This window comes from Scheffersomyces xylosifermentans, assembly GCF_036884685.1.
Source record: "Scheffersomyces xylosifermentans strain CBS 12540 chromosome Unknown RJT20scaffold_7, whole genome shotgun sequence".
Lineage (NCBI taxonomy): Eukaryota > Fungi > Ascomycota > Pichiomycetes > Serinales > Debaryomycetaceae > Scheffersomyces > Scheffersomyces xylosifermentans.
In genome coordinates, this window is record NW_027042945.1 from 1,539,547 (window position 1) to 1,556,202 (window position 16,656).

A 16,656-nucleotide genomic window follows, 5' to 3' on the forward strand; every position below is an offset into this window, starting at 1 on the left:
AAACTCACTAATTTCCATCGAAATAAACTACACACCTCTCTCTTCCCTCAGTGTCCCTCTCCCCTCCTTGTCAAAAAGTTAATGTCCAAAACAAGAATTGAAACAAAAACTGACAATTCGCGTATTCACTGTGCACTATATGCATGTCCATACAGGTCTTTCTTTCATAGTAATTTAATGATTTCAGTACTTCTCTGTAGTTAGAAGTGTATAGATAGTTTAACATTACGGTGTTGACGGCGTCTATATAGGACTGTAACAATTGAACAGTGAAGAAGAGAGCATCGTCCAGGTGAAAAGTGGGAGTCAATTCGTTGTTTCCTTGCACCACGCCTAAGTAGCATGATATCAGCGCTCTATATTCTCTACTGGCCCAAGTCCAATCAGCACAGCGAAGTTCTTTTGAACCGACGCTACCGCAATGATATAGCTTCCGATCCAGTCTTGATCAGCAACTACGAAAAGGTATATCTCAAGCTTAAGCCCGAGGAAAAAGTGCCGTTCTTGTTCATACGAGGTGTCAGTTACATCTACCTTCAAGGAGCACATGATATAATTCTTTTGGTGGTGAGTACTTCCAACATCAATGCTATGCTGACAGTAGTATTTCTAAACAGTTTCTACGGAATTTTGCATAATTACTTGAGCTCTCAAACTTCCAATGACGAAGTACTTAAATTGGACAGAGATGCAATCATAGATAATGTCAACTTGATTTTTGAACTAATAGACGAATGCTTGGACTTTGGGTTGGTCCAACTGACAGATTATAACATATTAAAAGAGTACATCAAAGTTAACGCTAATCTACCTACATTGCATACTGAAGATCTTTACGACAACTCTTCAGATAGCGATCACGAAACGAAAGAAAAGAAGACGAAGAATAAATCCAAATCCAAATCTAAATCGAAGTCTCCCTCACATATGAATAGAAATATCAAATCCACTAAAAACCATGCCATCAAAGATGATGTAATAGAACAAAACTCCAACTACGTGAATAGTTCCGTATTGAGAACTTATTCGTCTGCCATTAACTGGCGTCAAAAGGGTATCTTTTACTCTAAGAACGAGATTTACGTGGATATTATCGAAGATTGTGAATTCTTGTATGATTTGGAGCTGGAAAGCATCAAGAGAAATGAAGTTTTTGGAACGTGTGCTGTCAAATGCTACTTATCAGGAATGCCAGTCTGCCGTGTGGGTTTCAACGAGGAAAACATATCTCGAATTAGCACGGGTGAGGACTACGATGAGAGAGTAAGTCTAGACCTCCCGTCAAATCAGTTGAAATTAGATGATATTGATGATGAAGATGAAGATGATGAAGAAGAGGGCGCAGCTGAATCCAACGGTAATGTTGATATAGAAGCAAATGAGGAAGAGACATTCGTAAAAGAAGAAAGTGTTGATTTAACGAGTCAAACAGACGATATAGCAAATCACGAAGAAACCCTGACGAATGAACTGAAAAATAGCTTGGATGGTTCTGAAAGGCGGAAAGTTCAAAAGAAAAGTAAAATTCCCATTAGAAATGTTCAATTCCATCAATGTATTGAATTGGCAACAATTTATAAAGATAACTTGGTTACCTTCATTCCTCCAGACGACAAATTTATTCTTATGACCTACCACGTCGAGCAACAGAAGCAAAAGAAAAAGTTGCCATTGATCACCATAAAACCAACATACAGAGTCATTAAAGAAACGAATAAATTGCAAGTTCTTTGTATTGTTAACACCAATTTCAAGAAGAGATTACATTGCCAAAATTTAATAGTGCAGATTCCCATCAACCCTCATATCTTCGACATTGAACATGGAAAGAATACGGATGAATGCTTGAAGTATAGGGCTGAAGTAGGTGAAGTGGGCTACAAGATCGATACTTCAGAACTTCTTTGGAAGATTGACACGATCAATGGAAGGCAAACCACCAGAATGATGGCTGAACTATCGTTAATTGACACCAAAGACGCCAACATGCCACATATACAAGCTGTCTTACTTCATAGGGCTGTCAAAGAGGATATTGATTCCTCGGATGACGAAGAAGCTTCACGTAAGGAACTTGATAGATTCTACGGTGTTCATGGCGAGTCATCTTCACTGGCAAAACAATTGGCCAAGAAAACGAAGCATGTGGATTTCAACAATGACATCAAGCTCCGGTTCAGCATTCCTATGCTAGCATATTCCGGCTTGAGACTCAACTACTTGAGTGTGGAGGAGGAACAAATGAAATACTCCTGCTTCCCATGGGTGCGGTATGCCACTGAGTCCAATCCCTCGAAGCAGAGCAACAACGGGGAAAACAAGAACTTTGGTGGCCAAAACTGTGATTATAGATTTAGAATAGGAATGAGCTGCTTCCAATTGGTCTAGTATCGAAGAAAGCACAATTTACTCTGGTAGTAACAAGCATAGGTGCATTTATAGATGCAAAATAATAACAATGCAAGATAAAACAAAAATAGAAAATAAAATTGTTGCGGAACCCGTATCCCTTATGCATTTGACAGCATGCAAAGGCGGCTCAGATACCGAGAATTAATCCCCGAGATTTTATTCATTTGGACCAATAATAGTGATTAAGGTAATCGATACAGGGGAGTGAATGGGGAGTAAAAATGATAAAGATCAAAGTATATGCACAGCAAATAGTGCACAGAATATATATGTTTGTTAAGCGGATTAATAAAATTTTTCACCACTATAATCAGGATGGCTGAAAGTGGCGACTGTCTGTCTTTTCAGTTTTACCAATTAGACAGAGACCAAGTCATCTTCATAGTGCTAGCAAGTATATACTTTTGTTGTTCAACAAAAGACACTGCTTATCATTTCTATTAAATTCTGTATGAAAAAAGCGCTTTGTACTGTTGTCCGTACCTTAGCACTTACAATACTCGCAGCATTTTTTCATATATACATACTCCATTCGGTATATCATATAATAGTATAATATTATTGTCATTAAATTATCTACACCAAAACAGTGTCTCATACAGCAAGAGCATTACTTCCTCTTTCCCTTCTCTTTCACTTCATCTTTCACTTCCTCTTTCACTTCTTCTTTCATTTCCTCTTTCATTTCCATGGATATATATCATGCCGCCCGAGCTCACAGCGATTATCATACCCAGAAATCACTCATTCTAAAATTTCTTCTTGTCTCCTATATCTCCCCCACCCCCACATTCCAGAAAATCATCTACAATAATCTCTATCACATACTAAAACTCACCATAACCGAAACTCTGTGCTCTGAAGCCTTTCGCGGTGCCTTAAACGGCCTTTATCAACCAGGTGATTAGGATATCATTGCCTGTTCGGGAATCACAGTCCGCGCGATCTCCACAAAGCGGTGCCTCTGTTCAATTACAATGCGGCCGGGCCTTATCTTATCTTTGCTAGTTTAGGGGAAAAGATGTCAGTCATCGGCACTTACCAGAAATTATTATAATAATGGATTCTTTAGCTGTTAATGGGTTACACTCTGCGAAGTAGCCTGGATTCGGCTTGACGACGGTGATCCTATGAGTTTATGACACCACCTATAGCCAGACACTCACTCAGTGCCTAGTGCCTAACAAAAAGAATTATGTCTCCTCACAACGAACAGACTGTGCAAAGGACCAAGCCCAAAACTACCAAGTCGCGGAATGGCTGTTTAACATGTAAGCGCAAGCGGTTGAAGTGCGACGAAACAAAGCCGGGGTGTTTGAATTGTCGCAAAAGAAAGATAGAATGCGGAGGTTATGCAACGAACTTCAAATGGAGATCGTTCAATGAAGGAACTCAGCCAGAAGCCTCAAGCGAGACACCAAATGAAACCATGCCAACAGACGAAAAAAGACGACTGGTCTCAATTACAACCAGCGATATTAGCTCAGTGCCGACAGCAGTTGCTCCCGAAAAGACCAGTATCAAAAGACACTTGGAATTAGCTTCATTGTCAGTAACGGGCAAAACCATTCAAGATATCAAGATTGAGAATGATCTCATTTCACAGGGATTCAATCCCCATAGCTACAAGAAGCGAAGGTTAACAGGCGAATCCCTGAAGACTCAAATGCTGCATAGCATGTCATTAGATGCTAAATCAAGAAGAAGTAACAGCGATTCCATGGATGACCACAATTTTGTTTCCACGGATACAATGAGTTTACGTAGATCATTCAGCACAAATAGTCATAATACGTTTCCACCGGAGATTTTCAACTTGAGGGAAGAATATTCCAAAAGTATGTCCAACAGACTAGATTCCTTGGCTGATGTTGCTGTTGACGAGATGAAGCGTTCTCCTTCTGTGAGCGAAAAGGACGTGAATAAGCCTCAACCAAGTCCAGCCACCCAACTTCCATTTTCTCCCAACTTCAGTGATTTCCTTACGAACACAAGAGCACCTGGTGCTAACGATGATGCTAATTCTCACAAATTGATGGACAAATCTTACAATGGGACGTCTTCATTGTTGAGCAAGGAAGCAGAAATATTGAATGAAATCAACCTAACTCCTTCCCTTTCAGCTATAATCAACTTTGCATTCAATACAGAAGACTCAAAAGACTTGGCCTTGGAAAACAAGATCAAGTTCCCATTTGATGGACCCTTGAGTCCACTAACATTGTCTAATCCTCAGTATGATCACTTTACTCTGGAAAAGCGTGATATAAACAAGCAAAGAGGTTTCACTGGATACGTGAAGATGGATCAAAATAAATTCACACTCTTGAGCGACTCGGAATCCCCTGTGGCATCAATTTCCACTCCGCTTTCGACAATTTCTGACAACTTTTTGAATAGATCATTGATGAAGACTTCAGAACTGGAGCAGATTCTTCATTTGTACTCACAGTATACGTGCAGCATCATGTCCATCAAGAATGGTGCAAAAGAGAATCCTTGGAGAAGTATGATCATTCCGTTGGCAACGAAGTACTCTTGCTTGTTCAATTCGATTGCTTCAATGACTTTATTTCACTTAGCTGGAAACAGCGAACTTGAAGGCAATAGTAGCGATCTTAGAGCGAAAGGTTACGGATACATGAGAAGATGCATTCTCGAATTGGCTAGTGGTCTAACTAAAATGGACTCAGAAGGCGGCGATTCTGAAGAATTACCAGCTGATATTGCTCTCACAACCTGCTTAAATTTAGCAGTTAGTGAATCATGGGATGTGCAGACGTCTAGTGGAATTGCTCATTTGAAAGGTGCCAAGAGCATGATTCAAAAAGTTTTGACACTATTGAAAGATCAACAAAAGTCATTATCCAAGAAAAGAAAAGAAATTGAGCTTGATCCAAGTCTGACAGATAGTGATCGGCAGTACAATGAACTCGTCATTTCTGAACGCAAAGAATTAGAGAAGAAATTAGTTCTAGTGGATCGTAGCGAAATGGAAAGATTGTTTGAGCCTCCAGTGATCCATGGAGGGGATGGTAGTGTTGCTCGGAAAAGTGACAAATTAAGCTCAATTCCAATCCCAAAAAGTCTTCAATTTCTCTTCAATATTTGGATCTATTTTGAAGTTTTAGCTCAAATGACTACGGACACAAATTATGATGACAAGGGAATTGATTTAGTTGCAACCATCACAACAATGTTGCAAACTTCTCACAATCAAAGAAGCAAAGAGAAGCGAATGAGTGCACTGCTGATTCTGAGCGAGAATGGCGACCATGACGACTCACGCAGTATAAAGTCTGAGTCGGGAGATCTGAGCATTGCTGACTCAGTGCAAAGGAATGGATTCAACTTCTTTGACAACTTTGATTCCTTCAGCTATAACACGGAGTATGTTGACCCATTATTGGGATGTGCTCAGTCACTCTTCCTGATAATGGGAAGGGTTGCTAATCTAATTGCCAAAGTCAGAAAGATGAGAAGAAAGGAGGCGGAATGCAAGAACATTAAGAACGCGGGCAGTTCACGTAACACACTTAAGACGATTTCACAAGCAAGTGAGTTGAAGCAACAGTTGACTTGTTGGAAACTGACAATTACAGCTTCTATGGTTAATCAGTCCAATATGTACGAGGACAATAATGGAAACGCCTGGGACATTCCTTCTTGCATAGCAACGGCAGAAGCATACAAATTTGCAACACTCATCTACTTACACCAGGCAGTTCCAGAAATCCCGTCTCCATCATCACATTCGCTTGCCGAGAAGATATTTATTTTGCTTGCATCAATTCCTTCCACGTCGGACTTGAGTACTGTTCATATATTTCCACTTCTTGTGGCGTCTTGTGAAGCAGAACAAGGAGAAGAGAGGGAATGGTGTGAATCTAGATGGTCCATATTATCTCAAAAGATGTGGATTGGTAACATCGATAGAGCCCTTCAGGTAGTGAAGGAGGTGTGGAAAAGAAAAGATGAGTACTTGAAAAAGAAGAGGAGAGGTGAATTTGAGGAGGGGCTGAAGAAAGCACCTGGAGCAAAGGAAGACGAGGACTCTTTGCGGAATATTTCAACTCAGATTAGCGGCTTGATGTCGGTAATCAATAATGATCAGAATTCCACCCCGATAGATGATATCCGTGGGGGGATTTCCTCCAAGCTTCATTGGAGCACAGTTATGAAGGAATGGGGATGGGAGGTTTTACTAGGTTAGGGATGATATAGAGATGTGTATAGAGTGAAATACTTAGAAATATATTATTGAGAAACACCAGAGTTCCAATGTACTTTTAATAGTTGGAGATATCCTCACTGTTAGATATCCTCACTGTTATATGTACCTCACAGTTAAATATCCTCACTGTAATATATACCTCACTATTCGAATTACGTTACTGATTTTGCAATCATTTAATGGGGCAATTACAACCACGCAATCTCAAACCCTTTTTTTCTGGAACCTCTCACAAAAAAATAACCGCTTGTGACTAATTGTATGTGACTAATAGTGATTGGAATATATATATATATAGAAAGGGGACAACATTATTGGAAAAATTAAAAAAACACAGATAGTGAATTGTATGTACCGGCAGAATATATTATAAGTTATAACGTTGTAGTCTAATTGAATTCTAGATCAATCTCATGTTCAATAAAGTGTTCAGTAATTCCGGTAATAGTAGACACCTTTTGAGACTTGGCCTCATCAATCAATTGAGTACAAGGATGATATCGGGTGTGCCATTGACGTCGCATCCGTTCAACCTTGACAATTTGCAGAAGATCAGAGAAACTTCAGATGAGTTTCCTAAACCATCGTTGCTATCTTTCGATGTGTTTGGAACATTGTATACCCCCAAGGAGCCGGTGCCGGTACAATACCATAAAATTGCATCCCAGGAATTCGGCATAAATAAACTGGTGGAAGACATCACAAAGGAGTTTCCCAAGATATATGCTGCATTACAAAGAGAGTATCCCAATTATGGTAAGGGAACCGTAGAAATAGCATCTAGCGATGAATGGTGGCTGGAATTAATCGTGAGGTTATTTGGCATCGAACATTATAAGGACAATGAAATATCAGCTCAATTGTGTACTAGATTGCTTGATCACTTTGTTGGCGATGAGGCATATAGTGTCTACGATGATGTTGTACCAACTTTGACTACATTAAAAGAACACGGGATCAAGATGGCTGTATCAAGCAATTCTGATGGAAGGGTGCGCCAGATTTTGAATAATCTAGGACTCTCCCAATTCTTCGAGAATGAAAACATCTATTTATCTTATGATGTTGGTGCCTCCAAGCCACAAAGGTCATTTTACGATTCAGTTGCATGTGGTTTCTACGAAAGGGAATTCCGTCGCCGACTTCCTCTCAAGCTTAAGGGAAAGTTCTTAGAGAATTGCTGGCATGTCGGAGATGACTATAAGAAAGATTTTATAGGCCCAATCCAAGCAGGTTGGAATGGTATATTTATTGATAGGGATCACAGCAGTGAATTCTTCCGCCAAAGAAGATTGCCAGAGAAGGAGTCGTATCCTGGCTGCTCTGTGTCACAGCCCGTTCAGCACAAGCATAACGAGAAAGAGATGTTGTTGCTAGCTAATAATCGTATTGTTATAACTGGTTTAGGACAATTACTTGAGATATTTAAATTAGAGGAATAAATGAAAGTGGTGATTTCTCGATTACATACACCAGAGAAGACTACAGCCCTGTTTTGGGGCTGAACCTATAAAAGCAGTATTTTCATTGTAGGCCAAGTAAATTATATAGAGAGAGAGCTTTGAGGTTGGCCAAGATGTTACACGATATAAGAGATTGAGTTGACTATATGACGTCATAAATTTTTCATTAGGTACTGTTACTGTAGGCTTAAGACAACTTCACGTCTGAAGTTTTGAATAAAAGCCCCTAAACCGTGCCACTCTTCCAGAGTAATTAGTTTGAAGAGAGTACAAAGGATTAGCAATAAAGTGAAGTATAAGTCAAAAACCCCACCCCCGACAGAAGTCAGATCAAGATCAGATCAATGCAAAGAAATAAGGTGTAAGGCGGGTATAACAAAAAAGTTGTCCAAGGACTCACATAAAACAATCAACGCCCAGGAAAAGACAAGAACACGATACTAAAGATTAGTTTCGCATCCGAATGCACAGTAGAAATAACGAAAACGGGAGCAGTAAAATAGCTATATTTACAAACACAGAAACACAAAGGTATATCGTATCCAAAGGCTACCATACCCGATTCCTCGAATGAAAAAGAAAACGAGTCCCAAAAAAACGGCTATTCGCAAGCTAAAAAGATATACAAGCTTTCCCACGACCTGTTGCCTATAATCTCCTACAATCTTCATCGTTTCCTGTTTGCCCTGCACTCCGCCTTCTGTCTGACGTCAGAGCGTCTCTAAATATAGAACACACAAACAAATATGAGGACCGCTATGTAAACACACAAACAGACACACAAACACACACAAAACACTAAGAAAAGATCCTATCTCTGCTCTGTCCTGTAGCGAAAGACACCTGTTTCCTGTGTCCTTTGTCCTGTTTCCTGTGCCCTGTTTCTTCGTATTGCCTATCCCTATGCACACCGTGATCTCACCGACCTAAACAGACCAAATCGCGGATCTACACACAGACGTCATTGGGGCCAGTGATGGGGAGACACACTGAAGTCATTGAGACAGTCATGAACAAGACCCACAGAGAATAGAGAGTGATCATACATATTTCTGGGTTAAATAGAGGTTTTTGGTTTTCATGGTGTTATATAAGTTTTAATATTATACTTACAGATTAAACTCGGTTTTCCTTTTCCATTATCTGATATTCACTTCTGATATACTTCTTTCCTACTTCATCCTTCTTATATTCTTGGTAGACTGTTGATTGTCTTTTTGTCTTAGTTCTCTCCTAGTTATCTCTAAGTTACTACACCCACTACTGCGACTATCGCTTCTCACTACCACTGACTTTTTCCCATTTTCCCATCGAGACTCTCACTGCTCATTTCATTTCTCTCACTAATTTTTTTGTGTACAGCGCTGAATTTTAGTGAGATCAGGTAACGAGGCGCACCATCATCATCAACGAAGAATAACACCTCCTCTTCTCCACAAAGTTTCCAACAAGAAGAGGTTGGAACTGACAACTTGGGATTTGGATTGATCTACCCTCTGGAGAAACTTCCATCTAAATTCATCTCATAAAATGTTCAATTATATACCCCGTATAGCCTACGTGGTAACGGCGCTTCTGTCGCTCTCCATGGTGACAGCCATCAATTTGGATATTAACAACAAACTGTCTGTCTGTGACGCTGCAAAGATAGTCATGAATGGTGCCCTCAATTACTACGAAGGTTTGAAATACGGAGGAACAGTTGGAATGTTTGCTCCCCCCAATTATTGGTGGAATGCCGGTGAAGCATTCGGAGGTATAGTTGACTATTTCAGTTTCTGTGATTCGAATAACAAAACCTTGGAACTGCTTATTATGGACGCCATGTATCACCAAGCCGGAGAAAACTTCAACTACGTTCCCCTGAACCAGTCCATGACCGAAGGTAATGATGATCAAGGTGTGTGGGCAATGGCTATTATGCAAGCCGTCGAAAGGAACTTTACCAACCCTGAGAGCCATTCATGGTTAGAGTTAACAATTGCAGCATTTAACACAATGAACTCCAGATGGGACACAGAACACTGTAATGGAGGATTAAGATGGCAGATTTTCTCTTGGAACTCTGGTTACGATTACAAGAACTCCATCGCTAACGGTTGTCTTTTCCATCTTGCTGCAAGATTGGCACGTTACTTAGACAATGACACGTACGCCCAGGTCGCCGAGAAGGTATGGGACTGGATGGTTGACGTCGGATTTTTAGTAGATGATACTGGCAACGTTACACTTTACGATGGTGCGGACATCAGCACCAACTGCACTGACCTTACCAAGAAGCAATGGTCGTACACTTATGGTATCTTCATGGCTGGTGCAGCATACATGTACGACTATAACCAAGACAATAAATGGTTGAAGGGTGCCACTGACTTAGTGGATACCTCTTCTTGGTTTTTTGAAAACGATATAATGGTAGAGAGGCAATGTTTCTTCTCTAAAACCTGTAATAATGATCAAAGATCTTTCCGTTCGTTGTTTTCTCGTTGTCTTGGCCTTACATCTCTTTTGGTCAACTCAACACACAATCAAATTAGTACTTGGATACAAACCAGTGCTAAAGGTGCTGCAGCTTCCTGTAATGGTGGTACTGATGGAGTGACATGTGGTCAGGATTGGTCCAAGGGTACCTGGGACGGCATCTTTGGATTGGGAGAGCAAACCGGAGCCTTAGAAGTTATTAATGCAGTGATTGTGACTACGCCAGATAAATTGAGTCAGGTACCTAAAGCTCAGGCTGACGCGGTTATGTCTAGTATTGACTTTAACTCAGGTCTTGGTAGTCAGGACAATGTCAACCTCAACGAAATTACCGTTACAGGAAAAGACAAGGCTGGTGCGGGTGCATTGACAGCAATTGTTCTTGCCATTATTTTAGCTGGTGGAATCTGGATGGTATTATAGGTTGGGATGCAGTCAGCAGCAAAATTAGGGTTGAGAGTGATTCAGGGAATAGTACTCTTTTGCCGAGCTTTCATACAGAGACAGCTACTTTGGTTGCAGTGTTATTCCATAGAAAACTTCTCTGGTAAGAGAATAAAATTGACACATCTACAAGATTATTATTTATACAATTCATTGGACGGGTTCAATATAGGTCAATTTTCCACCTTTTGCTGCGAAAACTCCATCGGATTATACCACTAAAAGGGTATGTGCCGAAAATTGCGGAGTTTCCTTTAACTAACTAGGATACCATCTATAAGGCTACAAGACATCTGCAAGAAGCACTGATATTTTATCCATTATATCCATTATATCCATTTAATCCATTTGGCCATGCTTTTCTTCGTCTTTATTTTTCTATATATCACTTCTTTACATATTTTATTATTATTGTATTCTTTTGACCATACTGTAGTTTATCTCATCACATCTCATTACATCTCATTACATCTCATTACAATGTATATATATAAAACTAACATCACACACTAACAAACTGATCCTGATTAAGAATACCCCCACTTTTCGCACCCTTCACAACCCCCCAATTTCCCCTTCCATCACGGCGGCTAAAATGATAAGAAGCGCTCTGAAAAAAAATTTAATTGGCTTTTCTGAAGTATGCCACTTTTAAAGAGGTTAGAACAGTTCATGATAAGATATACTCTTATACATTAAAAGTGGAACAGTTCGTTTTATACATATATCTATATAAACTCGCAGTCACGCTCATTAATTTGCATTCACCAAAAACTTATAGCTTCTAGTCATCTTTATCTTGTAGTACCCTTGCATTCATTATGGTGTTATTTCCTAGTATTAATAGGTTTGCCAACCCCAACACGGCCGGAGGTCTTGGAGGACGTAGAAGAAGACTATTCATACCCCCCTCGACCCAAACGCCCTTGTTCTTGTACGGAGGTGGAGATGACCAGCGGTCTTTCCTATCGATGATAGAAAGCGGGTCGGTCATTGGGTCTGAAGAAGCCAGTGATGCCGCCAGTGTCAGTACATCGAGATCCTTACCGTCTACGCTAAATTCGGTACAAACCACCGAAGACCAAGAGTCGTTCCATAGTTGGTTAGTGGAAGAGCATCAACGAAGATACTTAGCAACAGATGAAGAAGAAGCGTTGTCGCTTAGAAGGTCGGAATCCCGAAGTTCTGGCCATCGCTCATACTCGATGTCAAGTTCTTATAACGAATTAGAGGACTTCCAGAACTTGAAAACTTCATATTATACAGAGGCTACGATGATATTCAGATATTCTATTCCCTTGATTATAACTTTCGTTCTTGAACACTTCTTTTCCATTGTGTGCCTCTTGGTTGTGGGCCATCTCGGAAAGAATGAACTTGCGGCTGTCTCGTTAGCTACGATGTCTTCTACAATTACATTCGCTATATTTGAGGGTATAGCTACTTCATTGGACACATTGTGCCCTCAAGCATATGGATCCTCAAATTATGAACTTGTGAACATATTTGTTCAGAGATGTATTGTATTCTCATGGGTGGTATATATACCTTGTGGATTTTTATGGTGGTATTCACCATTATTCTTAAAGTACGTCATTGCTAGTGAGGAAGTACTTCATTTAACTGCATCATTCTTAAGAATTTTGATTTTGGGTGCTCCGGCTTATATCATGTTCGAGAATGGAAAGAGATTCTTACAAGCGCAGGGTATCTTTGAAGCAGGCACTGGAATTCTATTCGTATCTGCTCCAATTAATATATTCTTGTCTTATTTCCTTGTGTGGAACAAGACATATGGAATAGGATATATGGGAGCTCCTATTGCAACTGTATGTAACTTCTGGATAATGTGTATTCTTATGGCCCTTTACGTGAGATACATTGACGGAAGCAAATGTTGGTTTGGAATTGTTTCTTTCCATGACTTATTTCAGCTGTGGGGTGAGCTCTCACAATTGGCCATTCCAGGAGTCGTCATGCTTGAATCAGAGTACTTGGCCTACGAAATCATGACATTGTTTGCTTCTTACTTTGGTACAACGCAGTTGGCAGCCCAGAGTGCGGTTGCCAGTATTGCATCCTTGGCATATATGGTTCCATTTGCAGTCGGAATTGCATCATCTACAAGAATAGCCAACTTCATTGGAGGTCAGAACATTGATGGTGCTAGGAAAGCTACCAAAATGGCCCTTGTGGCTGCCCTTATAGTGGCCTGCATTAATTGCATTACCTTATTTACATTAAAAAAGCAAATTGCACAGTTATTCTCTCAAGATGAGGGAGTGATAGACTTGATTGTTAAACTTTTCAATCCGCTAGTGTCTCTTATCCAGATATTTGACGGTCTCGCATCTGTTGCCAGTGGTATCATGAGAGCACAGGGTTCTCAGAAGATTGGTGGTGTTATCAACTTTGTGGCGTACTACGCCTTTGCATTGCCATTAGCGCTTATTCTCAGTAAGGTTGTCGGCTTAGAACTTATTGGGCTCTGGCTTGGAATTGGTAGCGGAATGATCCTTATTGGTGTGAGTGAAACCATTGTTATCTTGATGAGTGACTGGGAGCGGATTGTGATTAACGCAGGTTTACGCATGGAACAGGAGATGGAGGATGATGATGACTCCTTAAACGAGTAGTCCCGCTTCTAAGCCTAGAGATTGACGTAACTATTCTGCCTTTTCCCTGTGGTTTCGGAGAGATAACTTAGCGGTTTGGGGCTGAAAACAGTGCACGGTTATTCAGCGCAGAATTCCAGGACGCCTGTTTATAGATAGTACTACGTTTCATGTATGTATATTAATAGCATAATTACCAGAGAAAGTCGCTACCGATATAAGCGTTAATTACCAACTAGGAAACTGCCATTGACAGAGAACTTGAATGGGCAGCTGGCTGCATCATATCGACTCAAGCCTCTGATGTTCAATTGTAAGAAGTATATAGAGACATGTAGTACTACTAACTAGTACAGCAGTTTTCAATAAAGTCACGTGCCTCAGCGGCTAAAGTCAAAATCATCTTACTTCTTTTTTCTTTCTTTCTGTTCTTCAGAAGAATCCTTAAACGTATTTCCGCTAAAAACTGAGACTGCAAATCGCTGTCTCCCGTAGTGGTGTCCCGATCACGTGCGACATCCGTCTTATCTCTTATCTTAATTAAGGCAACATCACCAGAAAATACCAGCCGGTTTATTTCACTCAAAAAGGGCATTTTTGCATCTTGGTGGTGCAGGCAGCATAGGCGAATGGGGTACCTTATGTGTGTTTGATAAGAACGAAACCATAATATCGCGGCAATGGTAATGTCATTTCGCATACTGGACAATGGATATAATTTCATAGCATTATTTTGGTAGACAAACTTTAAATGCAAGTTTACTTAGTTTGGAGATTAATATGCTATCAGCAGAAATTTTAAGCTGCAGAATAGTGAATTTTTCACCTGGGTTGTGAAAGCAATCGAAATTCAGATATTTATATATATATGAGACATGATCCCTTGAGTTTAAGGAAAATTGGGGAAGAGCAGATTCATTATCTACCAGGACCTCTCGAGTGGCTACTCATTTATTGATTTGGATCATAGAATCACGGGAGATCCTCCAAGCAATATATTTTGGCACCTCTGTTCATATATCTTATACCAATTGGTTTTTGGCTACTGACGCTCTTCAAGACGATTCTAATTAACAACTTCAGCCATGTCGAAATCTGAAAAGAGTGATCTCCAGGCGGTGCACAGTGTTAGCATGGGTGAAATACAAGATTTCATCTCTCACCGGACAACTATTGGTGGCATGCAGAACTTGGACAGTATAGCTGTCCACGATAACAAGAAAACAGGAAAGTTGTTGGTGGAAGCACAAGCTAATTTGGAATTAGCACAAGAAACCGGTTACACTCCAGAATTAAGACGTAATTTCAGTGTTATTTCATTATTGGGTGTTGGATTTGGTCTTACCAACAGTTGGTTTGGTATTTCTGCTTCCTTAATTACTAGTATTTCCAGTGGTGGTCCCATGATGGTTATTTATGGAATTATCATTGTTGCCAGTATTTCTATGTGTGTTGCAATTACATTAAGTGAGTTGGTTAGTTCTATGCCAAACGCTGGAGGACAATATTATTGGACTATGAAATTGGCTCCCAAAAAATACGCTCCTTTTGCTTCATATATGTGTGGTGCATTTGCATGGGCTGGATCCGTGTTTACAAGTGCTTCTGTTACCCTTTCAATTGCTTCTTCAGTCGTTGGAATGTACATGTTGTGTCATCCTGAAAAAACAATTCAGACATGGCATGTATTCGTGACTTATGAGATTGCAAATATCTTATTAGTATTTTTCAACATCTGGGAAAAACCTTTACCAGCAATTTCAAAGAGTTCCTTGTACATTTCCCTTCTGTCGTTTGTGATTATTACTATTGTTATCTTGTCGAAAGCTAGTGGTGATTTTCAACCAGCCAAGTTTGTATTCGTTGAATTCACTAATGGAACTGGATGGAGTTCATCTGGAATTGCATTCATTGTTGGTTTAATTAATCCTAACTGGTCTTTCTCCTGTTTAGATGCTGCAACCCATCTTTCTGAAGAATTACTTGACCCTAGAAGACAAATTCCAATTGCTATTATCGGAACTGTTGTTATTGGTTTTGTAACCTCCTTCACTTACTCAATTGCTATGTTCTTCTCGATCAAGGACTTGGAATCAATTTATAATTCGAACACTGGTGTCCCAATTATGGATATTTTTTATCAAGTTGTTAACAACAAGGCTGGTGCTGTTTGCTTAGAGGTTTTAATTTTGTTGACTGCAATTGGATGTAATATTGCATCGCATACTTGGCAAGCAAGATTGTGCTGGTCATTTGCTAGAGATAATGGTTTGCCTGGTTCAACCTACTGGGCCAAGGTTAACCCAAGAACTGGTGTTCCAGTTAATGCACACTTGATGTCATGTGCTTGGTGTGCTGTTATTGGATGTATCTACATGGGTTCAACAACTGCTTATAACGCCATGGTTATTGGTTGTATTATCTTCTTATTATTGTCGTACAGTGTCCCAACCATTTTCTTGTTGATGAAGGGTAGAGATAACATTAAACATGGTCCATTCTGGATGGGAAAAATTGGATACTTCTCTAATATTGTGGTGATCCTCTGGACCGTTTTCACCACTGTTTTCTATAGTTTTCCACCAGTGATGCCTGTAACTGCTGGTAACATGAACTATGTGTGTGTCGTCATTGGTGTCTTTGGGGCCTATTGTGTCATTTATTGGTTTGCTAGAGGTAAGAATAAGTTCACTACTGTTGAAGATAGAGAAGCCAAGATTGATGAGTTGACTCACCAATTGTCCAACCAAATTTCCAACTTAGAAGTTATCTTGTCCCACACTAAGGAGTCTTGAGTGTATATTTCTTTGAAAATTAATTAGAATAATTTTTCAGTTTTGTGTGAACATAATAAGATGTAGCATAATTTTAGCAGGTTGTCTCTAACCATAAATTCAGTAAGTGATCCTAGGCATTGTTACGGATAATTATTGTAACTTTTTCTTACGGAGACATGAATATGAGATATTGATGTGGGTATTTCGTTATGGAGAAAACGATGTCTTTC

At 39.8% G+C, this 16,656-nt stretch overlaps 6 protein-coding genes across 6 annotated transcripts; all 6 read left to right on the top strand. All coding sequences in view use genetic code 12, as the record gives it.

Annotated features, from left to right (window-relative positions):
• Positions 1 to 199: 199 nt before the first annotated feature.
• Positions 200 to 2,558, top strand: RJT20DRAFT_60534 (uncharacterized protein). The gene has a single exon (XM_064920944.1). The coding sequence runs from the start codon at positions 343 to 345 to the stop codon at positions 2,386 to 2,388; it is 2,046 nt and encodes a 681-aa protein (XP_064772788.1). The 5' UTR covers positions 200 to 342; the 3' UTR covers positions 2,389 to 2,558.
• A 1,049-nt stretch (positions 2,559 to 3,607) lies between these two features.
• Positions 3,608 to 6,625, top strand: ZCF9 (Zcf9p; the record flags this gene model as incomplete). The annotated part of the gene is made up of 3 exons (XM_064921769.1): positions 3,608 to 3,789; positions 3,886 to 4,599; positions 4,744 to 6,625. The coding sequence occupies 3 exons, from the start codon at positions 3,608 to 3,610 to the stop codon at positions 6,623 to 6,625; spliced, it is 2,778 nt and encodes a 925-aa protein (XP_064772789.1).
• Positions 6,626 to 7,140: 515 nt separating this feature from the next.
• RJT20DRAFT_99694 (uncharacterized protein) lies at positions 7,141 to 8,088 on the top strand (the record flags this gene model as incomplete). Its single annotated transcript, XM_064921775.1, has 1 exon — positions 7,141 to 8,088. One exon carries the CDS (start codon positions 7,141 to 7,143, stop codon positions 8,086 to 8,088), a length of 948 nt encoding a protein of 315 aa, XP_064772790.1.
• Positions 8,089 to 9,639: 1,551 nt separating this feature from the next.
• DFG5 (putative mannan endo-1,6-alpha-mannosidase) lies at positions 9,640 to 11,013 on the top strand (the record flags this gene model as incomplete). The annotated part of the gene is made up of 1 exon (XM_064918535.1): positions 9,640 to 11,013. One exon carries the CDS (start codon positions 9,640 to 9,642, stop codon positions 11,011 to 11,013), a length of 1,374 nt encoding a protein of 457 aa, XP_064772791.1.
• A 421-nt stretch (positions 11,014 to 11,434) lies between these two features.
• Positions 11,435 to 13,831, top strand: RJT20DRAFT_60544 (uncharacterized protein). The gene has a single exon (XM_064920945.1). It carries the CDS (start codon positions 11,856 to 11,858, stop codon positions 13,668 to 13,670), a length of 1,815 nt encoding a protein of 604 aa, XP_064772792.1. The 5' UTR covers positions 11,435 to 11,855; the 3' UTR covers positions 13,671 to 13,831.
• A 903-nt stretch (positions 13,832 to 14,734) lies between these two features.
• RJT20DRAFT_561 (uncharacterized protein) lies at positions 14,735 to 16,444 on the top strand (the record flags this gene model as incomplete). The annotated part of the gene is made up of 1 exon (XM_064920706.1): positions 14,735 to 16,444. One exon carries the CDS (start codon positions 14,735 to 14,737, stop codon positions 16,442 to 16,444), a length of 1,710 nt encoding a protein of 569 aa, XP_064772793.1.
• Between the last annotated feature and the right edge of the window lie 212 nt (positions 16,445 to 16,656).